At 47.3% G+C, this 26,808-nt stretch overlaps 2 protein-coding genes and 1 pseudogene across 3 annotated transcripts in view; 1 reads left to right on the plus strand and 2 right to left on the minus strand.

The window, feature by feature from the left end:
- LOC121171086 overlaps window positions 1–4,687 on the minus strand; it is a 25,007-nt pseudogene extending 20,320 nt beyond the window's left edge.
- On the minus strand, window positions 3,865–12,513 carry CEP19 (centrosomal protein 19). 2 transcript variants are annotated; one of them, XM_041002777.1, is made up of 4 exons: window positions 12,304–12,513; window positions 11,919–11,945; window positions 7,240–7,401; window positions 3,865–5,141 (listed from the first exon to the last, which is right to left on the minus strand). In XM_041002777.1, the coding sequence occupies exons 3-4, from the start codon at window positions 7,367–7,369 to the stop codon at window positions 4,780–4,782; spliced, it is 492 nt and encodes a 163-aa protein (XP_040858711.1). In that variant the 5' UTR covers window positions 7,370–7,401; window positions 11,919–11,945; window positions 12,304–12,513; the 3' UTR covers window positions 3,865–4,779. The 2 variants fall into 2 exon arrangements, with proteins under 2 accessions (XP_040858711.1, XP_040858710.1); XM_041002776.1 differs by lacking the exons at window positions 11,919–11,945; window positions 12,304–12,513 and having other exon boundaries at window positions 7,240–7,944.
- PIGX (phosphatidylinositol glycan anchor biosynthesis class X) overlaps window positions 7,710–26,808 on the plus strand; it is a 27,893-nt gene continuing 8,794 nt past the window's right edge. Inside the window, exons 1-4 of the mRNA XM_041002569.1 lie at window positions 7,710–7,765; window positions 11,972–12,588; window positions 13,571–13,634; window positions 22,521–22,662. Of these exons, the coding sequence (XP_040858503.1) occupies window positions 7,710–7,765; window positions 11,972–12,588; window positions 13,571–13,634; window positions 22,521–22,662 (879 nt within the window). The remainder of the gene's footprint in view (window positions 7,766–11,971; window positions 12,589–13,570; window positions 13,635–22,520; window positions 22,663–26,808) is intronic.

The following is a 26,808-nucleotide window of genomic DNA, read 5'->3' on the forward strand; positions in this document are numbered from 1 at the left end:
AAAAACCAAAACCACTAAAACAAACAAACAAACAAAATCCCAAAAACCATAATCTTAAATAAGAAAAAAAAAAAAGAGAGTAGACCAATAGAAGGCCTCTTAAAAAAAATCTTGGTTTGAGGAATTTGACAAAAATGCAGATGTGGAGAGAAAAATGCTACTACATCACATTAAAATTTCTACCTGGGGTAAGCACTGTGGAGCAATGGGTTCAGCTTGAATGTGAGACATCCACGTCTCAGACTGGAGAGGTCGAGCTCTGCTCCCCACTCCACCAGTGATCCAATCTCCTGCTGATCTGTTCCCTGAGAGGCAGCAGATGATGGCTCAAGCACTGGAGTACCTGCCACATAAACAAAGTAGAAAAATACAACGCACACAGGTGACATGATGGCAACAGTTACAACTCTTATCAAGGAACAAGAACTAATTTCCTGAATGGTGGACAGGATTGGGGAGGGGCGCAACCTTGGGCCTGGAGGTTTAAACTTCCTCAGGATGGGTGTCTGGCTCGGATCCTGGCTCCAGCCACCACGTGCACGTGGTGAGCTGTACCGGGTGGCCAGCACGCCGTTTGGTACCAGGCTGTCTGCTGGCCAAAGAGCTGGGGAGCTCTGGGGTTTTGGTTCTTTGAATCGCTGCTTAGGCAGCTCCATGTTGAACCCACAGTGCTTTTGGGATATGAATCAATCCCAAAGATTCCCAACGACAGTAACTCTTCCACTGAAGAACTTGTAATTACTTAACAATGCTGAGCACCGAACACCAGTTCATGCAAAAGCTAAGGCTCGGGGCTTTTCCAGCAGGATGTCCTATTACCTGACATGATGATGGATCAGCAGAGGGCCAGGTTGCAACATTCACCAGCTCATACAAGGCCAAATGGAAGGCCAGACTGCGCTGGGCACTGACCTAAAACCCATTGGTATGTATGGGAACTGGGTCTGGGAGTGGATTACGTGGAGGAACTTGGAAAACTCCCCTGGCGAGTCATAGCTCCCACTGGTGAATATGTGGTCCAGACCTGGGGGTCGGACAAGCTGGGCAAAGTAGCTCCAACGGCTGGCCAATGAGTGAATTGGTAATGGAACGGGATGTACCGGGCAGGACTGAGCAAACCTTAGCCCACAAGTGAAACTAGAAACAAGGATGGAACACAGGTCATGCCGAGCTAGGCTCTTGCACCTACTGGTCTGCATGAGCCAGGAACACTAAGCCACAGTGTCTAAGGCAGAGGCCGGGACAGGTGAGGGGCTCAATCAAGCTGAGTCAGAACAACTGGCATACGTGTGATCTATGGCTGGGAACAGGTTGAGGTTCCCACCAAGGGGCGCGTGGGCTGGAATGGGGGCTGCGTTCTGATCAGGAAATAGTTGTAGTCTCCCTTGGCACAAGTGTGGACTGGGACTGGACGCACCAAGCTGAGCCAGACCCCAACACCATCTAGTGTCCTGGAGGACCAGGGTAGATGTGGGATAGACTAAGCTAGGTCTCAACCCCTACTGAACCATGTGTGAGTGCTATATGTGGGTATGGACAAGCCATGGCTGGACTGAACCATCCAATAGCAAGACCAGCTTGGGTTGAAGGCCAGTCAGGAAAAGCCACTGTTCCTACCAGGACAGGAGGTGAACTGCTCCTACTAGGACAGGGATGACTCATGGACCCCTTGGTATGTGCAAAATCTGGCAATGGGAGGGGTTCTGATGGAGGAACCTGGGCAACTCCTCTGGCAGGACACAGACCCTGCAGGTAAGCACAAGAAACATTATAGGAAACAGCCCAGAACAGGCCATGGGAAGTTTCCCACTGGCATTCATTTGGCATGGGTAGGGGGCAGACCAGGCTGAATCAGTTCACATCATCCACTGGCAAATCCGAGCACCAGAAAAGAGTGTGGGTCGGGCCAGGTTCAGTCGTGACAAAAATCAGTCCATAATACAGAATGCCAGGGTGAGGTTGCTTGTACCGGATGTGACTACAGCACCCACCCAGCACGTGTGAGAACCAAGAAGGGAGGAGGCAGAGCCGGCAGGAGAATAAAGGGTGGTTCCCTTGCTGGACAGCTACTCCCACTGGAGAGTATGAGCTGGGAAAGGGGCAGATCAGACTAAGCAGGGCTACAACACCTGTACATCTCATGTGGACTAGAAAAGTCAGGCTGGGTGAATTATTCCTACTGTTGTAAACAAAATTAGAGTGGATGAGGGTTGTTTGGGCTTAGCCGCAGCATTAGCTAGCAGAAGCTGGCACTGGGGGCTAATTCTGTCAAGTCAAACCACAGAACCACCTGGAGAGTGGAGTGAGAGAGACCTGGGAGGGAAGTAGTGGGCTCCTCCCTCTTGGGTTACCACTCCCATGGGAGGGCACAAAAACTAGGACGGGGCTAGAGTGACTAGACAGAGAGACACTCAACAACATCCGTGAGGGCTGGATAGTTGAGTTGGTTAGATGGAACTAAGCTTCAATACCCATTGACATGTATGAGAGCCAAATGGCATGTGGGACAGACTGGACTAGTCCGCTACACGTACTGGAAAACCAAGGTAGGGGGCGGGTCTGGTGGGGGTTATTGCGGGTCGCTCTGACTGGGCTGCAGCTCCACTGGTTTATGTGAGAGCTGAGTATGTGTTGGGCAGAACCAGGCTGGACTGTAACACTCACTGGTTGCAGTGGAAGTCCGGGCTGAAAGCAGAACCAACCCAGCAATTGCAACCACCAAGTGATCAGGGCAATGGACTGTGCCGGGCCCTTGCTTGCTAGTACACACAAGAATCTGGGCTGGGAACACCTCAGACAAAGTTTTTTGGGGATCTCCCCAATCAAGACTGAGAACCCTAACCATGAAAAGACAGAAGACAGAACAAGTCAATCAACCACCTCAGCTATATGTTGGCAGTGAAATACTGGACAAATGGAGACTCTATGATGGACTATGCCAATCAGTGGATTCTTCAATGACCTTGTCGTGCTTGGAGTGGCGAGATTGACAGCGATTCATGACTGGTGATCTATCAAAACCACTTGAGCAAGTACCTCAGAGCATACCCCACATTTGGGACCTTGGGTGGGTGGGAGCCTGGGTGGGGCTTCTCCCTCAATATCCCCTTTACCTCAGATATATAAAGGAAACAATATGGAAATAATAGTCTTACCCACTTCCCTATAGCCCTTGAACCTTTTTATCCTAATTAACTATGTAAAGATTGTCAAAGATATAATAATAAAAAAAAGAACTAATTTTCTTAATAAAGAACTTTCATGGGGCTGTGTCATAGCAAGTTAAGCTGCCACCTGCCATGCTAGCACCCCATAGGGGTGCAGGTTTATGTCCTGGCTGCTCCATTTCTATTTTTGTTTAAAGGTTATTTTATTTTTATGTAAAAGGCAGAGGCACAGAGAGAAGAGAAAGCTGTTCCATCCAGTGGTTCACACCCTACATGGCTGCAATGGTGGCTAGAGCTGAGCTGATTCAAAGCCAGGAGCCAGAAGCTTCTTCCAGGTCTCTCATTTGAGTGCAGGGGTGCAAGGCCTTGGGTCATCTTCTGCTGCATTCCCAGGTCATAAGCAGGGAGCTGGATTGGGAACTGGAGCAGCTGAGACATGAACTGGTACCCATATGGGATGTCATTGTCACAGGCAGATTAAGTTGCTATACTAAGGTGCTGGCTCCTACTCCACTTCTGATCCAGCTTGATGCTAATGGCTTGGGAAAGATGGCTCAATCTGCATTAGCCATGCTGGTCCCCTGTTCTTCCTTAGTATGCCAAGTACTTCTCATCCCAGTATTTTATCTATGCATTTATCATACTCCTCTAATCCTGAAATACGTATTAATAGGAATGAACAGATTAGAACAGTGAATAATTATTCTTATAGTTTTATTTGATATTACCTTGTAGAAAACACAGGATTTCTACCATTTAAATATTCCAATAAGAATAAACGTATCTCTACATAGATAACCTGGTTAAACAAAGATTGTGTCTTTATAGACTTCCAACCATAAGCAGGCCCACACTGGCAGTATCTATTGTTCATTTATTATAGGTGGATTTCCCATTTTATAAACAAACCCCTTATTTACAGGAAGAGGTTCCGGATTTCAGAAATGCCTGTTATGTATTTCCTGACATGACGGGGCAGAATTCCCCTGCTGGCCGTCATACCCATTGGGTGACACATGTGCAGTTGTGGGCATTTCGCAGGGTTATGCTTCTACTCTGAATGTCAGCAGGCATAGATATGGTGTATCCATGACAACGTCCTGGCAATTGTACATGCCTTCCAATATTGTCCAATTATAATTTGCCCACTGCTCCTCAAGTAAAAGTGTCTATTTCTTATCTCTCAATCATTCTTTTCCCCATACAAACTACTACTGCATTCTATGATTTCCAGGAACAAAGTCCTACCTGCCCCTTCACCATCCAACTCTATTACAATCTAAGCTCTGACCTGTTCTAGCCTCTATCAAGCACCTGGCTCTCATCTCCTTAACACAGACATCATTACCTTTGCAAAAGCTTCTGACTTATACTGAGATTTTAACCTCATTAAAAGCAAGCTGCTATACAGAACAGATATATGGAATGTCCGATAGTCTCTATGCACTTACCCTGTCGACGTAAATGTCCTGCTTTTGAAAAGCAACATGGTCAATCCAACTACGACCCAACACATACATTTCGTGCTTTTGACAGATTTTTCTAGAACCAATGCATGCTCTGCCTAAACAGGGACATTCTGCTTGCCCATCACTTCTCCGAGGACTTTATGTCAGAACTCATCAGCGGACTCTGTGTCCCAGCTACATGACTGCACCTGCTCATCCTGTGGAAACTCAACCTCAATGTCATAAACAAAGTTTGGGTCATCCTTCTTCTTCCGGTTTTTCTCAAAGAGTTCATCCATGATGCGTTTCCGCTTGGCAAGCTCCTTATCATCCAGTTTGTTCAGGTCCTCCTCGGGATCAATGGTTGTTTCCCGCTGAATTTGGTCCATGGTTTCTGTCAGACTCTGCCCCCGCAGGTGACCTCGTAAAACACTGAACAACTTCTCTAACTGCCTCAGGGACACCTGTTCCAGGTAAGACTTGTGTCGGGGATTATTCTTTAGTTGCTCAGCTGCTCGGGCACAGTCTAGAAGAAGAGAGAAAACTGCATTCCATATACACTCTATACATCATAAATAATAAGCACACCACAAGTTAATGCAAGGGTCAAAAACTCTGAATTTTGAAAGTATTATCTCCCTCACAACTAAGTGACTAATTGTCTTCATTGGAATATTAAAAAAATTTTTTTTTTTTAATTTGAAAGCCAGAGTGACAGAGAGGAGAAAAAGAGACAAAAAGAGAAATTTCCCATTTGCTTGTATACTGCCCACGTGTGCTATCAGCCAAGGCTGGGTCACGCTGAAGCCAGGAACACCACCCTGATTTCTCACAGGATGGCAGAGACACAACCACCTGTGCCATCATCTGTTCCTTTCCCAGGCACCAAGAAGAAGCCCAGTTGGAAGCAGGAGGAGCCAGGACTTGAAGCAGCACTGTTCTATGGTAAGCAGGTTAAGGAGCTACTTAACCCAATGTGCATAAAGCTGGCCTCTGGAATGAACTCTTTCATAGAACTTACTCCTTCATACTTGGTTTTTTAAAGGTGGTGGGGGAAGGAGAGAAATAATTTTTTAAATTATTATTTGCAAAGCTGGATGACAGGGAGAGAAAAATTATCTTCAATCCACTGGTTTACTGCCCAAATTAGCCACAACTGCTATGCCTGGGTTAGGCTGAAGCCAGGAGCCAGGGAATCCATCTGGGTTTCACATGTGGTGGCAAGGACTCAAGAAGTAACTAACCACCACCTACTATTTCAAGGCACATTAGCAGGGAACTGAACTGGAAGTGGAGTAGCTGGAATTCGAACTGGAACTTCTGTATGGAACATGGCTGGAACAGTTGACAGCTTAACCGGCTAGGAGATAATGACCACAGGAACTAACTTTTTGCTTGCTTAACTTAAAATAACTTTGTGGAGGGCCCGGGACAGTAGCCTAGCAGCTAAAATCCTCGCCATGGATGTGCCAGGATCCCCTATGGGCACTGGCTCTTGTTCCAGCGGCCTTGCTTCTCATTCAGCTCCTTGCTTGTGGCCTGGGAGAGCAGTTGAGGATGGCCCAAAGCCTTAAGACCCTCCATCTGCATGGGAGACCTGGAAGAGGCTCCAGGCTCTTCGGATCAGCACAGCACCATCCATTGCAGTCACTTGGGGAGTGAATCAACGGATGGAAGATCTTTCTCACGTCTCTCCTCCTTTCTGTATATCTGACTTAGCAATAAAAATAAAATAAATCTTAATAAATAAATAAATAAATAAATAAAGATGCTCCTGGCTTCATATCAGCTCAGTTCCGGCCGTTGTGGCTATTTGGGGAGTAAATCAACAGATGCAAGATCTTCCTCTCTGTCTCTCTACCTCTCTGTATATCTGACTTTCCAATAAAAAGAAACAATTTTTAAAAAATCACTTTGTGGAGATGTTAAACAATTTCAATTAGGGAAAATCAGAGCAAAATAGTTTTATTACAGCCTTTAGATAGCAATAGTGATTTGTTTTGTTTTAATTTATTTATGGAAAGTCAGATATACAGAGAGGAGGAGAGACAGAGAGGAAGATCTTCCTTCCGATGATTCACTCCCCAAGTGGCCTCAATGGCCAGAGCTGAGCCGATCTGAAGCCAGGAGCCTGGAATCGCTTCCAGATCTCCCACAGGGGTACAGGGTCCCAAGGCTTTGGGCCATCCTCGACTGCTTTCCCAGGTCACAAGCAGGGAGCTGGATGGAAAACAGGGCTGCTGGGATTTGAACCAGTGCCCAAATGGGATCCTGGTGAGTGCAAGGCGAGGACTTTAACTACTAGACTATTGTGCTGGGCCCCCAGTAGTGGTTCTAATTTTTAAAAGGCGGGGAGAGGCTACAAATAAAAAATAGCAGGAGAGAATATCATTGAATTATGCTATCACATTTAATCCATACAACTCAAAATAATCATCAAGTTTCAAACTGGAAAAAAATGAATTCCCTTTGACAGATTGGGGAAACGAAGCTCACGTACACTAAGTAATTTCCCCAAGCCCACGTGCCAATGCCCTGACCTGAATGCAGGCTCGGATCCTGAGGACCACAAGGTCAAAACTGTCCTGACAAAATGATGCTGTGCCAAGAGAGAAGGGAGATACCTGAAAACTTTGAAAAGTTTCGGACGGGCATGATGCGCTGTCGACGCTTCCCCTGGGTTTCGTTCTCATAGATTAAGATAATGGCGGGAGGCTGGAATCTGATTCCACATTTCTTGGCAGTACACATCATTCACACAGGCTTCGGGGTCAACCAGAGGAAACCTGGTGAAAAGGTATTTATTGCACACTCACTTCCTGCTAAAGGGAAAAAGAGCACAGTGAGATACATCTCCCTCCCCTTTCTTGTTCCTTTATAGCAAATCTGGCTCTAGTCCAGCCCAAAGGCATTTCCCAGGCTGGGAACCCCAATCCTTAGGGGCCACCCTCAAAGTTCCATACGGCCTGGGGTTACCGCTGGTGGATTCCTCAGAGTCTTTGCTTCATGGAAAGACCTAAGTTTGTTTACATATGAGCTGGATGACCAAGTGTCCACCTAGACCTCTCTGTGTACTGCACTCACAACAAAGACAATGGATGAGCCCGAGTTGGCCCTAGAAGCGATCAACAGGGCCTTTCCTCTTTATCGGTTAGTAAGGCTCCCCTCTACATCAAGGTATTATTCTTTTTTCATCTTTGGAGCTGGCACAGTGGCTTAGCAAGCTAATGATCTGCACCCCATTGGGTGTTGGCTCACGTCCTGGCTGCTCCACTTCTGATTCAGCTCCCTCCCTGCCTATGGTCTGGGAGCAGCAGAGGATGGCTCAAGTCCTTGCACTCCTGCAAGGGGAGTGGGAGAACCAGAGGGGGCTCCTGGTTCATGGATTTGGACCAGACTGGCTGCTGTAGCCATTTGAGAACTAAAACAACAGATGGAAGATCTCTTTGTCTCTCCTTCTCTCTATAAATAGCATTTCAAATAGAATAAATAAATCTTAAGAAATAAATTCAAACAATTTGTTCTGAGAGGATCACTGAACTAGACCTATATTCTTTGAATTTTCCCAATTACTTTACTCATCCAGTTTGCTGTAACCTCTCTTTCCTTCTGGTCTGTATGTGCCATGAGGGCAGCACACTTGGAGTACAGAAGGCATTCTGTCCATACCCTTTTTTCTTTTTCTAAAATTTATTTATTTTAAAATTCAGAGTTACCAGGAGAAAGAAAGAGAAAGATATAGAGAGAGCATCCATCTGTTAGTTCATTCTGCAAATGGCCACAAAGGCCAGGTTGGACCAGACTGAAGCCAGGAGCCAGCAGCTACAGGTGGGCCTCCCATGAGGTTGGCAGGAGACCGAACACTTGGTCAATCTGCTGCTGCATTTCCCAGGCCATTAGAGCAAGGCAAAGGATTCAAGGCAGAGTGGCTGAGACATGAGTTGGCACCCATAAGGTAAACACCACTCCTATGCTGTTTTAATCCTCATGTACTAACATAAGATATAGCCTCAGCAATTCTGTGCAAGCATTTATAGTCTAGAAGTCTGACTAAAACAGAAGCCTAACCTGAAGGAGAAACAGCCTATGTAGGAGGCTTTTAAAAATACATGATTTTTTTGGGCCCAGCTCGATAGCGTAGCGGCTAAAGTCTTCGCCTCGCACGCACCAGGATCCCATATGGGTGCCGGTTCAAATCCCGAAGGCCCTGCTTCCTATCCAGCTCCCTGCTTGTGGCCTGGGAAAGCAGTGGAGGACAGTTCAAAAGCCTTGGGACCCTGCACCCGTGTGGGATATCCAGAAGTTGTTCCTGGCTCCTGGCTTCAAACTGGCTCAGCTGTTGCAGCCATTTGGGGAACGAACAAGCAAATGGCAGATATGTCTCTTCAGGTATCTCCCCTGTCTTGGCACAGGATCATTTTGTCAGGACAGTTTGGACCTCATGGTCCTCAGGATCCAAGCCTGCATTCAGATGGCGATTTGGTCAGGGCGTTGGCAAGCGCCAGGATCCCATATGGGCCATAAGCAGGGAGCTAGGTGGGAAGTGAAGCAGCTGGGATGTGAACAGGTGCCCAGATGGGATCCTAGCTCTTGCAAGGTAAGGATTTAACCATCGAGTCATCATACTGGGCCCTAACACTCCGTTTTAAATAATATCTATTTATTTGTGTCAGTTACACACAGAGATGGAGGAAATGGAAGAGGGATCATCTGACTGCTGGTTAACTCCCGAGATGGCCGCAACAGCAGGAGCAGGCTCAGCGGGGAGCTAGGAGCTTCTTCCAGGTCTTCCCCACAGGTGACAGGGAACCAAGTACTAGGGCCTTCTCCTGTTGCCCTTCCCTGATCATCGATAAGGAGCTGGATTAGAAGAATACTGGTGACCAAGAGGAAAGTAGGTATGGCAGACAGTGGCTTTATCTGGAATGTCACAATTGTCAGCCCCTATCTATAATATTCTAGAAAGATTTGCAAACATTAAAAACACTTTGAGGTACAGTGCCATAGTTTACAAACCTGGTTCTGTTGGACAATCACCCCCAGAAACATACTTTTTAAAAAGATCCTTGTCTTAAAATCTATTCTTAAAGGACTGGCTTTGCCGTATAGCTGGTAAAGCTGCTGCCTGCAACATGTGTTGGCATCTCATACGGGTACTGGTTCAAGTTAAGGGCATCCTACTTCCAATCCACTTCCCTGCTAACGTGCCTGAGAAAGCAGCAAAGAATGGCCCCAATCACTGGACCTCTGCACCGATGTGGGAGCCCTGGATGACGCCCTGGCTTTGGACCAGCCTGGCTCTGGCCACTGCGGTCATTTTGGGAGTGGGCCAGGGGATGTAAGCTCTCTTTCTGCAAACTCTACCTTTCAAGGAAATAAACAAACAAATGGATAAACAGTTCTTTTTAAAGGCAGAGAGGGACAAAGAGACCTTCCATGAGTCAGTTAATTCCCCAAGGTTGGCAAGGGGAAGGGGGTGGGGTAGGTTTTGGCCAGGCCAAAGGCAGTAGGCAGTAACTCAAGCCAGGTTTTTTACAATCAACTGCCTGAGCCACCACTACTGTTCCCAGGATAAGCGTGAGCAGGAATCTGGAACTGGAGCGTGCATCTAAGGTTGGGCATTCCCACAGGACGAAGGCATCCCCAGCACCTTAACCATGTTAATGGCTAGAAAAGCCTGTCCTGCAAACACAGTTATTCCTAACAATAACTACATAATTCACTGTTGGAAAATTGGGGTGAAGGAAAGAGAAAGGAAAGAAAATAACTACCCTAGTTACTTCCGGCATTTTTTCGAGGCACAGTTTTAGTTTTTAGCATGCAGATTATTTACACTGAAACTTAAGAACTCCTTTTGTGATTAAACTTTGTTAAGATATAATTTTTGGGCCTTGTACGATAGCGTACCGGCTTAAGTCCTCGCCTTGAACGCACCGGGAACCCATATGGGTGCAGGTTCTAATCCCAGCAGCTCCACTTCCCATCCAGCTCCCTGCTTATGGTCTGGGAAAGCAATTCAGGACGGCCCAAAGCCTTGGGACCCTGCACCCGTGTGGGAGATCTGGATGAAGCTCCTGGCTCTTGGTTTCAGACTGGCTCAGCTCTGGCCATTGAGGCCACTTGGGGAGTGAACCATCGGATAGAAGATCTTCCTCTCTGTCTCTCCTCCTCTCTGTATATCTTTCCCATAAAAATAAATACATCTTTAAAAAAAAAAAGATATAATTTTTACCAGATTTCCAAGTGTCTTATGGATGTACCATAACCTATTCCATGCAGCTCTCATTGTCAGACATAAGAATTTTTACATAGAAAATTTGTAATATATAAAAGTACTACTATTGCAAATGAGTATATTCTGCCTCTGACCAGATACAGTAATCCCGCCTTTTCGAGCCTTTTCCTTTTCACTCAATATTACCCTTTGCCTCTCTTTACAATTCAATGTTAACAACTTTTGTAGGAAAGCTTACTGAACATAAATCCAACACACTCTGCATGCCACGCTACTTTACTCTCCCTTCTTGTTTCTCTCTCTCTATGTATATCTATATATAAATGTCTGTGCTCCTCTGAGAATGTAAAGGTTTAAGATGCAGAGAGCAAAAACTGAACAAACCAGATGAGCGTGATAGTTCAACTGGGTAATCCTCCACCCTCAAGTGCCCAGCATCCCATATGAGTGCCAGTTCGTGTCCCAGCTGCTCCACTTCCCATCCAGCTCCCTCTTTATGGCCTGGGAAAGCAACGGAGGATGGCCCAAGTCCTTGGGACTCTACCCAAGTAGGAGACATGGAAGAAGCTCTTGGCCCCTAGCTTCTGATAGGCTCAGCTCCAGAAATTGCAGCCACTTCGGAAATTCACCAGCAGATGCAAGATTTTTCTGTCTCTCCTTCTCTCTATAATTCTGCCTTCCCAATAATAATAACAATAATAAGTAATTTTTTAAAAAGTCAGACAAACCAAAATTACTGGTCCTCTGGCCCACTGCTCTCCACAAGGAAAGGTCTTCCAGAAAGCCTTTCCAATTGTCTGCCATGCTTACAGCACCGTTCCCCGTTTCAGATCTGCCTGCAGCCACAAGCCCCCTTTGAGGCCCAGGCCCTGCAGCTAAGGCATTCAGGAAGAGGGAAGGCGCGTCCACTCTTTCCTCTACTTGGGTTTGAATTGTTTTCTCTGCAGAGAGCAGGAACTGCCAGAATCCTGCAGGGTTACCCCCACTACACACGCCATGAGGATACAGATTTTGCCCAATGGGTAGATGTAGCTTCGCGCGCCTCTGGTGCAAAGCTGGTCTCCTTACCCGAAGGAATGGAAAGCGCATCCTCTCCTGCGAGACAACGTCCAAACCCTCAGGTGCGGCGACGTCCACCCCCACGGCCGCACACAGGGACACCCGCGTCGCAGTCGAGGCCCGAAGCTGCAGGAAGAGGCCACCACCCCACGGCCTCCGTGTCCGCACCGTGGAGCGAGCCTCCTCCAGGGTCGGCGTGCCCACAGCCCGCAGCGCAGGCGGAAGCCGGCGGGCAGCGTCGCGGCGTGCGGGATTCAAGGTCCAAACCCCAGCCCAGCCGTTCCCACAGCAACAGCCCGGGACGCACGTCACCACGCCGGCGTCGCTCCTCGCCCCGCCCCCGGGGCCGTGAACGCACGAAAAAGGGCCCGGTGCCCCCGCCTCACCGCCTCACCGCCTCGCGCGAGGCTGGAACTTCCGAGCGCGGGAGCCGCGGGTAGTGCGGGGGAAGACACGGCGCGCGGGCGTGCGGGCGTGCCGAGCTTCAGGCCTAGTCAGCTGCCGGCTGCTTCCTCGGCCGGCGCCTCGCTCCCGCGCGCCCCTCTCGGGCGGGCGTCCTGCGGCGTCCTGGCTGCTCCGGTCTGGGCTGTCTGGGCGGTCGCTTGGCTGCTGCTGGGCGCGGCGGTGGAGCTCGGCCGCACGGCAGCCGCGACCTCCGCTGACGGCGCTCCCACGGACGGTAAGGGGGGGCGGGGCTCCGGCGTGGGCGGGGCTTGGGCAAGCGCCGGTGTGCGCAGGTGCTCCTGGCGCCAGGCCATGGGCTTCAGGACTGATTGGAGTGAATTAAAACCGAAGGTCAAAAAGAGAAAAGAATCGTTTGTGAGGACTTGCTTTAGTTATCTACCTGGAAGAAAAGGAGAGGGTGGTTCACTTTCCAGTTACCTGCAACGCAGCAGAAGGCCAGGAACTTGGAACTGCATGTGGTTTCAGGGACCCAGGCAGTTAAGCCATCTTCCGCTGCCTTCGCCAGATGCATTAGCAGGGAGCCAGATTAGACGCAGAGCAGGTGGGACTCATACTCCAGTATGGAGTAGCATAAGTGTGCCACAACGCTGCCCCCAAGCTTGCTCTCCTGCTATTTAAATATGTCGTTAGATGTTAGGCCTTAAGGAAAAATGCTGGGCCTTCCTCCCTAACCTCATTAAAATTAAACACGATGAGGGGCTAACTCAGTGACTCAATTGGCCATTCCTTTGTCTGCAAGCATGTACATCCCATATGGGTACCGGTTCGTGTCCAGGCTGCTCCACTTCCCATCCAGCTCCCCTGCTTGTGGCATGGGAAAGCAGTTGAGGATGGCCCAAAACCTTGGGACTCTGCACCCACATGGGAGACCTGGAAGAAGCTCCTGGCTCCTGGTTTCAGATCGGCTCCCCTCTGCCGTTGTGGCCTCTTGGGGAATGAACCAGCGGATGCAAGATCTTCTTTCAAATAGATATACATAAATCTTTAAAAAGAAAACTCTAAAATCAAAGTTAACTACTATGCAACACTAGAAATAGATTTATGTTTAGGTTAAACTGCTTTAATTTAAAAAGTTTCTGGTTTTAGATTGGTTAGATTTTATAGGCAGGTAAAGCCTAATGAAGTGATTTCATTCTAGTTATTTAAATATTCTTTTACTGTGTACTTATTTAATGTAATCTTTTTGGTTCTTACAGGTATAAGGGCCACATGTTCTGAAATTATTGTAAAGCAAGAAATTTTGAAAGATGGTTTCCACAGGTAAGTTACCCATTGAGGGTTTTTTTCCCTGTTTTTTTTTCCTTTAATGATTCATTTATTTAGGGGCCACTTTTGTGGCATAGCTGGTGAAGCTGCCACCTGTGATGGTAACATCCCATATGGGTGCTGGTTCAAGTTCTGGCTGCTCTACTTCCAATTCAGCTCTCTGCTTGGGAAAGTAGCAGAGGATGGCCCAAGTGTTTGGGCCCTGTACACACGTGGGAAACCCAGAAGAAACTCTTGCCTTTGGCCTGGGTTAGCCCTAGTTATTACAGCTATTTGGGGATGAACCAGTGGATGGAAAACTCCTCCCTGGCTTTCTCTCTCTCTTTCTTTTTCTCTCTCTCTGGTTTATTTATTTGAAAGGCAAAGATAGATATATAGACAGGGATTTTTGGACAAAGAGAAATCTTCCATCTACTGGTTAATTCCCCAAACAACCAGAACAGCTGGGACTGCCCAGGTCAAGTCAGGCAGTCTGATATTCCACCTGTATTTCCCACATGGGTGGCAGGGACCCAAGCATTTGGGACATCTTCTGCTGCTTTCCAGGCATACTAGCAAGAAACTGGATCAAAAATAGAGCATCTGGGACTTGAACCAGCATTCATGTAAGGTACGGGTTAAGCCACTGTGTACCACAATAATGGCCCAACTTGTTGAGTTCTGCATACATGTCTACCTCATAGGGGCCACACAGCCTGGAGGCAGAGGGTAGCCAAGCAGGAACCATGTGACCTCAGTTCTGAAAGCCACGAGGCCATGCAGGGAGGGCAGCAAATTACCCAGGGAAGGGAGTCTGAGCACATATTAGAACAGGGGCCACTAAGGGAGTGTTTGACAGATGTGGAATGACCTTTTTGGGGGGCTTCCACAGACCAAGCCACTGCACTCACAGATAACTGAGGGTTAGCTGAGATGGGGTGGTTTAAAAAGGGGAATTTGGAGGGCTCGTCAGGGACATGCCTGGGCATCCACCCTCGTAGGAGACCTGGGCTGGACTAAGTAGTATCGCCCCCTGGCACGTGTGAAACCTAGAGCTGAGGGGCAGGCCAGGCAGGGTTGGGTTGCAATACCCACTGTGTATTGGGACGGGGTTATATTCAGTAGAGATTTTGTGAGCTTGTCCCCGCTGGATTGCAACACTTGCTGGTATGCCCAAGAACTGAGGTTGGTGGTGGGACAGTCCAGATAATTCTGTGGTACCCACCGGAACCTGTGAGAGCTGGGCCTGGGAGCAATCTGGGCTGGGCCAGGCTGCAGAACCCACCAGCGCATGTGAGAACTAAGTCTAGGGGCAGGCTAGGCTGGGCTATGTCACAACACTCACCAGCACATGCAAAGGTTGGGGCTGGGAATAGGCCAGGTTGGGCTAGGCCACAGCACCCTCAGCAAGTGCTGGGACTGGGGGTGGACCATGTCAGGCCGGGCTGCAGTGCTGGCCATGATGTGTGAGATCTAGGGCTAGTAGTGAGCCTGATGGGGGAACTTTGGAATCTTTAACTAAGCTGCAGTTCCCATTGGTGAACATGAGAGCTGGACCTGGGAGGGGCAGGCTGGGCCAGGTTGCAGCACCTGCTGGTGAGTGCCAAGACGGAATGGGTCATGCTAAGCTGGCTCACAGTTCCTGCTGGTGAACATGAGAGCTGGGGTCGGGGGTGGGCAGGCCATGGTGGGCCACTCACCCTACAGTTTACATGAGAGCCAGGGTTGTTTGCAGTTTGGGCCGGGCTAGGCTGCAACACCTACCAACATGCGCAGAAGGTGGGGATAGAGGTAGGCCTGGTGGGGATTATTCTTGATTGTCCCACCTTGGCCACAGCACCTACTGGTATATGTGAGAACCAGACCTTGAGGTTGCTAGGCTTGGCTAGGCTGCAAGACCCTCTGGCTTATGTGAGAGATGGGACTGAGGGTGGGACAGACCAGAGAGCTGCGTGCTTGGTATGTTTGTAGGCTGGTATGGGAGGCAAACAGAACTTGACCCTGTACTGATTAGTGCACACAACAGTCAAGTCTGAGGACCTTCCAGGCAAGAATTCCTGGGGACTCCCCAGCTAGACCACTGGGCTCAAACCTCATCTTCAGGGAAAACCTCAAGATATGTGATCTGACCTTGGAGCACATGTATTGGGACTGGGCGTACTAAGTTGATAATGTCTGTGGACCACATACCCAGATGCACACAGGAGACATAACAGTCAACTCATCTAGACCGTCAGAAGACAATGTCAGCCTAATCAGAGAACAGGAGGCAAAACGGATTAGAACCACTCTCCTGACCAAGCTTTGCAGCAAGTGTCTGGATCTGTGGATGCACTAAGATGGACTTGGTTAGCCATTAGACCCTGGTGCAGCAGGGCTAACAATGTCTCAAAACTATCAAACCCATTCAGGTAACACCCTCAGAAAACTCCTCCCCACATGGGATTTCTAAGGCATGATCAAATGATCATCCCTTATCCCCAGGTGTTGATGTAGTTTGATGACAAGAAGCAGCTCCTGGGTGGGTCTCAGGACGGGGCGTCTCATGCCTGGATCCCGGACGGCCGCCATGGGCACATGGTGAGCCGTCCTCCCCGGGCCTGCTGGGTTTCGGGGGCCGCTTCCTTCGGGGTGAGTAGACCGAGGGGGGGAGGCCTCCGGGACTGGGCAGGTCCGGGGCCCACCCGCCGCCTTCATGGGGCGGTGAATGGGATTTGGGAGGGGCGTGACCTTGGGCCTGGGTTATTTAAACCTCCAGCTGCCTCCTGGCAGCTGGTGGGTCTCAGGACGGGGCGTCTCATGCCTGGATCCCGGACGGCCGCCATGGGCACATGGTGAGCCGTCCTCCCCGGGCCTGCTGGGTTTCGGGGGCCGCTTCCTTCGGGGTGAGTAGACCGAGGGGGGGAGGCCTCCGGGACTGGGCAGGTCCGGGGCCCACCCGCCGCCTTCATGGGGCGGTGAATGGGATTTGGGAGGGGCGCGACCTTGGGCCTGGGTTATTTAAACCTCCAGCTGCCTCCTGGCAGCTGGTGGGTCTCAGGACGGGGCGTCTCATGCCTGGATCCCGGACGGCCGCCATGGGCACATGGTGAGCCATCCTCCCCGGGCGGCCAGTGCGCCATTGGTGCCAGGCTCCGCCTGCTGGCCGCCCGGCTGGGGAGCTCTGGGGATTTGGTTCTTTGAGTTGCTGCTTAATTAGCTCCAGGTTGAACCCATTGTGCTTCTTGGACCTGAAAGAGGCAGTAACTCTTCCTTAGCAAAACTTGTAATCACTAATAATTCTGAGCACCAAATACCAGTCATGCAGAAGCTATGGCTTGGGGCTTGCCCTGCACAAGTAGCTCCAACAGTTGGCCAATGTGTCAACTGGTAATGGAACAGAGTAGATTAGGCACGACTGAGCAAACCTTAGCCCACAAGTAAAACTAGAACCCAGGAGGGAGCAGAGGTCATGCCGAGCTAGGCTCTTGTACCTGCTGGTCTGTGGGAGCCTGGGACGCTAAGCCACAGTGTCTAAGGCAGAGTTCGGGACAGGGGAGGGGTTGTGCCAAGCTGAGTCAGAGCATCCATTGGCAGGCATGTGATCTATGCCTGGGAACGGACCCGGTTGGGGAGCAAAGGGGACAACCCTAGCTGGGCTGAGGTTCCCACCAAGAGGCGCGTGGCCTGGAAGGGGGCTGCGTTCTGATCTGGAAACAGTTGTAGTCTCCCTTGGCACAAGTGTGGACTGGGATTGGATGCACCGAACTGGGCCGGACCCCGACTCCCCCTGGTGTTCTGGAGGACCAGGGCAGATGTGGGATGGACTAGGCAGGGTCTCAAACCCCTACTGAGCCATGTGTGAGCCATACGTGGGTATGGACAAACCATGGCTGGGCTGGAACATCCAACAGCAAGAACCAGATTGGGTTGAAGGCCAGTCAGGAAAAGCCACAGTTCCTGCTATGACAGGAGGTGGACTGAGTAGGGTTGGCTCATGGACCCACTGGTAAGCGTGAAACCTGGCATTGGGAGAGGTTCTGATGGAGGAGCCTGGGCAACTCCTCTGGCAGGACACAGACCCAGCAGGTAAACGCAAGAAACATGATAGGAAACAGCCCAGAAAAGGCCATGGAAACCTACCCACTGGCATACAGTTGGCAGACGTGGGGGCAAAACCAGGCTGAATCTGTCCACATCATCCACTGGCAAATCCAGGCACCAGTGTGGGTCGACCCAGGGTCGGTCGCAACAAAGACTAGTGCACATTATGGAATGCCGAGGTGAGGTTGCCTGTACCAGAATGGACCGCAGCGCCCAACCAGCCTGAGAACAAGCAAGGAAGTGGGCAGAGCTGGCAGGGGAATAAGGGAGGGTTCCTTTGCTGGACAGCTACTTCCGCAGGAGAGCATGGGCTGGGATGGGGGCAGACCAGACTAGGCAGAGCTACCACACCTGTGCGCCTCATGTGGACTAGATCAGGGAAAAGCCAGGCTGGGCGGATTATTCCTACTGGTGCAAACAAAATTAAAGTGGACGAGGTTTGTTTGGGCAGCATCAACTGGAATCTGGGAGTGGGAGAGGCCTGGGAGGGAAATAGTGGGCTCATCCCTCTTGGGTTACCACTTCCACGGGAGGACATAAAACTAAGACAGCGGCTGGGGTGGAATGGGATGTGGGACAGACTGGATTACTGCTACACTTACTGGCAAACCAGGGTAGGGGGTGGGCCTGGTTGGGGTTATTGTGGGTCGCTCCAACCTAGGCTACAGCTCCCGCTGGTTTATGTGAGGGCCAAGTATGTGCTGGGCAGAACCAGACTGGACTGCAACACCCATTGGCTCCAGTGGAAGACGGGAGTGAAAACAGAACCAACCCAGGAATTGCAACCACCAGCTGATTGGAGCGATGGACGGTGCCAGGCCCTGTACTTGTTAGCACATACAAGAAGTTTCTTTGGAGATCTTCCTAATCTAAATGCTGGACTCAGAACCATAACAAAGAAAAGAGAGAAGACAGAACGGGTCAACCAACCATCTAAAAGAAGCAGCTCCTTTCCCTTCCTCCTCATTCCCATACCCCTCCTGCCATGGTTACTAGAGGGAAAAAAAAAAAAACTGAAACATTAATCTCACCCAACTTTCTACACACCTCAGAGGCTGACATGGATATGCATCCCTTTCAATTATGTAATCAATTTTTAAAATTGCAAATAATTTTTTAAAAAAGATTTTCTAAAATATAACAACAAAGAAATAAAGACAGTGACAGATTAGTCATTCAGTAGAATGTTATTTAACTTCATAGTGTTGTTAATTTCTTTCTTTTCTTCCTGTTGTTGATTTTGTTTTGTGGCCTTTCATTTAAGCGGATGTATAGTAACTGTGTAATGGAGACCGACATATCTAGCAGCATGTAATTTAACTTCATGGCATTGTAAATTTCTATTTTTCTTCCTGTTGTTGATTTTCTAGTCTGTTTTTTCATTTAGGGGGATGTATAGTAACTGTGTAATGGAAACTATCATATCCAGATGTGGGGGTACAATGCAGTATGCATCTCTATTTCCAGTTCCAAAGATGAACTCCCAATGAAACTGCTTACTATATCTTGACAATAGGATGCTGGACTCTCTGCCATTGTCCATGCCTGCAATTATGGACATATGACTGTGTACGAAGAACTATACTATAGTAATGATATAGGGGAACTCAGTGAGGGGGGAGAGAATTGGAGGGGATATGGGAAATCCCAGGGCTTGTGGAACTGTATCATAATATGATAATAATAAAAATAAGTAAAAAAAAAACCCTAGAGATCAGAGTATTATAAAAAGGTTGATTTAAGTAGGAATATCTCTTCTTTTTCATATTTTGTTTCAAATGGAAATAAATTCTTGTTTCAAAAAAATTAGTGTATCATGATTTGCAGTAAGAAATTGATGATTGAAGCACTAATGTTGTGGTATAGCAGGAAAAGTCACTCTCTGTGATGCTGGCATCCCATATGGGTACCAATCTGAGTGTCTGCTGCTCCATTTCCAGTCCAGGTATGTGCTGATCACCTGGGAAAGCAGTAGAGAATGACTCAAGTGTTTGTTCCCCTATACCCATGTGGGAGATCTGGAATGAATCTCCTGGGTCCAAGCTTGAGCCTGGCTCAGCCCTGACCATTTCAACCCTTTGAGGGAGTGAACCAGTTAATAGAAGATCTCTGTTTCTCTGTCTTTCTCTTCTCTCTATAACTATACTTTTCAAATTAAAAAAAAAAACTCTTTTCATAAAAAAGAAATTGATAATTGAAATATGGCTAAATTGAAATAACCGTTTGCTTAAAATATATGCGTGACAGATTTTTCAGATGTGAGCCATACTTTGACTCAATGGTTAAAACAGCAGTGTGAAGGGGCAGATGTTTGGTGCAAAGATGGTACCACTTGGAATGCATACATCCCTATCCCAGTGCCTGCTTTCAAGTCTCAGCGCTACTTCTGATTTTAACTCCCAGTGGGGCTAGCTCAAGTAGCTGAGTCGTTGCTACCTGTGTGGGAGCCTTGGATTGAATTCCTGGCTGTTGGTTTCAGCCTGGGCAGCTGTTGCAGGTGTTTGGGGAGTGAACTAGCAAGCAAGCACCAGCTGTTTCTCTCTCTGTCCAGCTGCCTCTCAAAGAAATCAAAGCAGTACGATTTATATTAAAATACATAGTCCTTGTCACATAGTGAAAGGTTAAAAAATGACAACTGTTATTAGTAATGAGACAAGTGATCTACCTGGGCATTAGTTTTCGTCAGAGGAGCTGTGACTGTAAGACAGCGTAGTTGATTCTGCAAGGGAAGATGGTGGAAAGACACCTTTGAAAGTTTTAAGTGGAGTTCTACACACGATTTAGGCAATGGCAGAGTAATTATGCCACGTACACACTGCTATCTTCGCAGTAATTAGGATTCATAAAGCTGCTTTCATGGCCTGAATTTCCAGAGGAATAGGGGATGCTAAGTAATGCAAACCTGACAGTGTAATCATTATTTATTTTAAAAAGGACAAAGGAAGTACCTGAAGAGGTTCTTGTGATGGCACAACTGGCTCTCTAATACACAAATACCCAGAATGGAAGAATATATAAAACCAAGAATATGGACTGACAAAACACATATGGCTTGCTTCAGAAAATAGAAATCTCAGAGTTGCATGAGACTTTCAAAATGCCAGCATTTTTTTCAAAGATTTATTTGTTTGAAAGACAGAGTGACAGAGAGATGTTTTCTAAAATTAAATTTTTTAATTAAAAAGTCAGATATACAGAGAGGAGGAGAGACAGAAAGGAAAACCTGGGGCCCGGCACAGTGGCCTGGCAGCTAAAGTCCTTGCGTTGAATGTGCCAGGATACCATATGGGTGCCAGTTCTTATCCCATCAGCTCTACTTCCCATCCAGCTCCGTGCTTGTGGCCTGGAAAAGCAATCGAGGACAACCCAAAACCTTGGGACCCTGCACCAGTGTGGGAGACCTGGAGGAGGTTCCTAGCTCCTGGCTCCTGGCTTCAGATCAGCACAGCACTGGCCATTGCGCTCACTTGAAGAGTGAATCATTGGATGGAAGATCTTCCTCTCTGTCTTTCCTCCTCTCTATATATCTGACGTTGTAATAAAAATAAATAAATCTTAAAAAAAAAAGAAGAAGAAGAAAGGAAAATCTTCTGTCCACTGATTTACTCCCCAAGTGGCTGCAACAGCTGGAGCTGAGCCAATCCGAAGCCAGGAGCCTCCTCTGGGTCTCCCACATGGGTGCAGGTTCCCAAGGCTTTGGCCCATCCTCAACTGCTTTCTCAAACCACCAGCAGTGAGCTGACTGGGAAGCTGGGCCACTGGGATTAGAACCAGTGCCCATATGGGATCCTGGTGTGTGCATTGCGAAGACTTTAGCCACTAGCCTACCATGCTGGGCCAACAGAGAGATATTGATTGAGATCTTCCACCCATTATTTGGCTTCACTCGCTGAACAGCTGCAGCATCCAGAGCTGGGCCTCCCTGGTCTCCCATGTGGGCAGCAGCTACTGCTTCCCAGGCTGGTTAGCTGAGAACTGGATCAGGAATGGAGTGGGTAAGACATGAACTGGTACTCCAATATGGGATATGAATGGCACACGTGGCATCTTAATTTGCTGCATAACAGTACTTGCTGTGCTTTTGAAATTTTGCTGGATTTGATTTAGTCAGGATTTTCACTGATGTTCCTCAGGGCTGTTGGTTTGTACTTTTCTTGCAATCCCTTATTCTAGTTGTGGTATCAAGGAAATATGGCCGTACAAAGTAATTAATATTGGAAATTGCTATTTGATTGTATAGCACTGCTATGAAGATTGATCTCTCTCTCTCTCTCCCTCTCTCCTTTTCACCTTCTTTCCCTCTCTCCCTCTCTCCCTATCTTCCACTTCAGTCTCCCTGAGCGTCTATCTGTAGTTCCTAGTTTTAGCAAGACCAGCATGCCAAACTTTCAGTTCCTTCCCTGTACTGTGGTCTGAGATCTGCCTCCAAGCAGAGATGTGAGGCAGTTATACACTCAAATTTATATCTGTTTTATGTTAAATTTTCTGTATGGTGTGAGGTAGAGATCAATGTTCATTTTCCCCTATATTAATTTGTAATTGTTTCAGTACTGTTTGTGGAAGAGTCTGGTCTTTCCCCTATCCAATTAGATTAGTACATTTATTGAAAAATATGTACGGATATTTTTGGACTGTCCTTTTCCATTGGTAGTTGTTTATTTTCATAGTAATGTTGTAATGTGGTTTATGATGTAAGTTTTGAAACAGCTATGTTTTGGAAATGAATTTGAAATAGAATGTTTCCATTATTATTAATATAGTGTCATCTCATTTAATAATTGTAGGAAGAAATTTACTTTAAATATATTCATCTTACAGAGACCTTTCGATAAAGGTGAACTTTGGAGAAAGTGGCGAGGACTTACAGCCCTGCCGACTATTAATTAAACAGCACATCCCGACAGGACTTCTTGTGGATCCGTACGAATTGGCTTCATTACGAGAGAAGAACATAACAGAGGTACAGCTATAGGGAATTTTAAAAACTGTTCTGGTTATGTTCTTTTTTTCCTAAACATTTATTTATTTATATTGGAAAGTCTAGTATATGAAAAGCCCAGTTTATGAAAAGGAGGAGAATAAAGATCTTCCATCCTCTGTTTCATACCTCAAATGACCACAGTGACTAGAGCTGAGCTGATCCGAAACCAGGAGCCAGGAGTCTGGAGCTTCTTCCAGGTCTCCCACGTGGATACAGGGTCCCAAGGCTTTGGGCCATCTTCCACTGCCACAAGCAGGGAGCTGGATGGAAGTGAAGCAACTGGGATGTAAACCAGCACTCTTATGTGGTGCTGCTGCTTATACCTGGAGGATTAGCCTGTTGAACCACTGCACGAGACCAAGGAATTTTCTTTGGAAAAAAAAAAACTTAAGCATGCTATATCTTCAATAAAGATATATATTAGATAATATTATCTAATCTATAATATTAGATATTATAACATTGTAATTTTTTCACATTTTCTTAAAGCATATTTAGTAACATTGGGATAGGAGTATTTTTTTAAAGGTTTATTTATTTGAAAGACAGAATGAAAGCAAGAGAAAGATCAGTCTTAAATGCACTGGTTCCATAACGGATTAGAAAGCCAGTGGTCAGGAGCTGCAGCAGCGTCTCCCATGTGGGTGGCAGGAATCGAAGCACGTGGGCTGTCCTCTGCTGCCTCTCCGAAGTGCTCAGCAGGGAGCAGATCAGAAGTTTGGGGTAGCCGGGACTTGAACTCGGCATTTCATTAAGGGATGCAGACATTTCAGGCTGCAGTTTCACTTCCTGCTCCTCCGTGCCTGTGCCAGTGTGGGGATTTTCTTGAACAAGAAAGTGATGCTTGTTCACTTGCCAGGAATAAACCCACTGAACTGAGCTTGTTAAATCCTCTTTGGCAGGCTGACTGATGAGTAATTAAGAAAATTGTGTGTGTGTATACAAGAAATTTCAAAAAATGCATTGACAAATGAAATTAGAAGATAATTTGCATATTCTACGAACTATTTAAAGACCCCCCCCTTTATATAAAGTCATGAGAAGATTAATGAGGAATAAATAGCATTTAAAAAGCAGTTTTGTCAAACTAGATAGACATAGATTCCAACCTCTGTGATTTGGAAATGCAAGTACCTTATCCAAGATATGTAGATAAATGGTAGAGCCAAGAAATGGACCCAGGGTTATTGAATGGGAAAGATTTTGCCATTACCTGATGGGAATCTTGGCTCTTTAACTCAGAGTGTCTCTAGCTTTGAAGAGAGAATCATCTGGGGCCACTTTTTGTACAGATTGTTGTCTTTTGGGGAAGTCCCAGTTCCACAGGTATAGACTGGGCCCAAGGACCTGTTTAACAACTGAAATAATTGCTGTTAGGGATCAGAGGTTAAGACCTGAAAAGCCTGCATCAGGTCACAGAGCAGCCGAGTGTAAGTCTGGCTTTGTTTCCAGCTCTAGCCTCCCACCAAGTGTTAGTGCTGCTGCAGTGCCAGCATCTTGCTAGTCACGTGCTGGGGGTAGTGCATGATAGCTCAGAGCTTGGGTCCCCTCCATCAGGTGGGAAACCCTGGTACAGCCCTAGCTGTTGCGGACATTTGAGGAGTTAACTGACAGATGGGAGATTTCTTCCTCTCTCTGCCTTTCAGATAAAATGAAAATAAGGAAATAAAATAAAATAAATTTTGGGAGGGTTGGTTCAATGCCTTAGATGGCTAATCTTCCATCTACAAATGCCAGGATTCTGTATGTCCCAGATGTTCCACATCCCATTCAGCTCCCTGCCTATGGCCTGGAAAGATAGTGAAGGATAGCCCAAAACCTTGAACTCTGCACCCGTGTAGGAGACCTGGAAAACCTTCTGGCTTCTGGCTTTGGTTGGTTCAGCTCAGGCCATTGGCCATTTGGAACCAGTGAACCAGTGGATGGAAGATCTTCCTTGCTTTCTCTCTGTAAATCTTTCCAATAAAAATAAATAAATCTTTAAAAGAAAAAAGGTAAATCTTTTTTAAAAAAAACTAAAAAAGCAAAAGGCCTGGTGTAATGGCCTAGTGCCAAAGTCCTCACCTTGAAAGCACTGATCCCATATGGGAGGCAGTTCTAATCCCGGCAGCCCCACTTCCCTTCCAGCTCCCTGCTTGTGGCCTGGGAAAGCAGTCCAGGATGGCCCAAAGCCTTGGGATCCTGCACCTGCGTGGGAGACCTGGAGGAGGTTCCTGGCTCCTGGCTCCTGGCTCCAGATCGGCACAGCACCGGCCGTTGCGCTCACTTGGGGAGTGAATAATTGAACGTAGGATCTTCCTCTCTGTATCTTCTCCTCTCTGTATATCTGACATTGCAATAAAAATAAATAAATCTTTAAAGATAAATAAATATTTTTTAAAAAGGAAAAGGGAAAATAGATAAACTTCCAGTCATTTCTGATAGTATCTTGTTTCTAGTAATGATGTAGACCAATTTCTTTACCTTTGTCATTATGGTTTGATGTGCTTTGAATTCTGTGGCTCAGCATTCACGAGACATGTGAAGGTATGCAGTGATAAGCGTACACCTTATGTTTTAACCTTCAGTTAGCTGGCTTCTTCCTGTGTGCTCTCAGGTTTTGGGTATATATGGAATTCTGTATACATATAAGGAAGGACGTTGTTAGTTTCTTTTCTTCCTTGAGTTATAAATTCTGAGACTTTCAAATTTAAAATAATGGATCTCAGGCTGCCCTGGTGGTGTACAGGCTAATCCTCTGCCTGCAAGCACCAGCATTCCATTTGTGCACTGTAGGCACCCCAGGTGTCCGCTTCCCATCCTGCATCCTGCTCATGTACTGGAAAAGTAGCAAAGGATGGGTAAGTCCCTGGGCCTCTGCATTTACATAGGAGACCCTGAGGAAGCGCCTGGCTTTGGATCGGCTTAGTTCCAGCTGCTGTGACCATTGGGAAGTGAACAAGCCCATAGAAGATCTCTCTCTGACTTTCTGTCTCTCCTTCTCTCTGTAAATCTGACTTTCAAATAAAAAAAAATAAATCTTTTTTTAAAAATTAATATATATTTCAAATTTAAACACGATTTATTTATTTTTATTGCAAACTCAGATTCACAGAGAGGAGAGACAGAAAGCTCCTCCATCCACTGGCCCATTCCCCAAGTGGTCACATGGCTGGAGCTGAGCAGATTCAAAGCCAGGAGCCAGGAACCAGGAGCTTCCTCTTGGCCTCCCACGTGGACACAGAGTCCCAAGGCCTTGAGCCATCCTCCACTGCTTTCCCATGCTTCAGGCAAGGAGGTGGAAGGGAAGTGGAACAGCTGGGATACGAATCAGTGTCCATATGGGATCCTGGTACATGTGAGGAGAGGACTACACGGCCTCGCTGTACCCAAAACACGGTGTTTGGCTTACAATCTCATGGATCGAAATCATATTAAACCACCCTAATAACATCATCTACCATGCTCTTAGAAAATGAAACCCTTGTTGAAGATATAGACGCAAAAGACATGTACCTTTGATTTGAATGAGATTTGTAAGCTTTCAGGTTGACTGTTACAAGAAAAATAAGTAGATAAAGAAAAACATTGTAGCAACCCCAGCTGTAGGCAACTGTCCAGGTTGATTGTACCTAGGTAAGTGTTAAATTGCTGGGAGAAAAGCAGCTAATAGCTGGCGGACATTCTGGGTCTGGTTAATACTAAGTTTACTAAGTTTGTGTTAACTATACCAGTGTGCCAACATAGTTGCTATTTTATTTTTAAGATATGTGGAGTGCAGACATGGACATGCCAGCAGACAGGGTCTGGACCGCCTCAAAACTCCATCTATGAGGGAGATTACAGGACCTGTGGTCTGACCATGGAGTGCATATGTCAGGACTGGGTTTACTCGGTTTTTGAAGCCTGTTCAGTGGGCTGCATGTCCAGAGGAGCCTTGAGGGACATGACACCCAGTTCACTGAGGCCCGCGGAGGACATCTAGTACCATGGAGTGCAGAACAAACTGGACAGCTTTCCCAGCAAAGCTTTGACAGCAAGTATCTGGGTGAATTGACTCTAAGGTTGAGTGTGTCAGCCAACGGACCTTAGTAGGATTTCCTCATCCTTGGAGCAATGAAGTCAACAGTGCTTTAGAACTAGGAA

The sequence above is a fragment of the Ochotona curzoniae genome, unplaced genomic scaffold, assembly GCF_017591425.1.
Source record: "Ochotona curzoniae isolate NIBS_2020 unplaced genomic scaffold, NIBS_Ocur_1.0 scaffold_2587, whole genome shotgun sequence".
In the NCBI taxonomy this organism is placed as follows: Eukaryota; Metazoa; Chordata; class Mammalia; order Lagomorpha; family Ochotonidae; genus Ochotona; species Ochotona curzoniae.

Coding starts and splice junctions, on each gene's coding strand:
- CEP19 (XM_041002777.1), bottom strand. CDS start 7,369: ATGATGTGTACTGCCAAGAAATGTGGAATCAGATTCCAGCCTCCCGCC. Junction 5,142..7,239: donor AAACTTTTCAAAGTTTTCAG/GTATCTCCCTTC, acceptor CTCTTCTTCTAG/ACTGTGCCCGAGCAGCTGAG.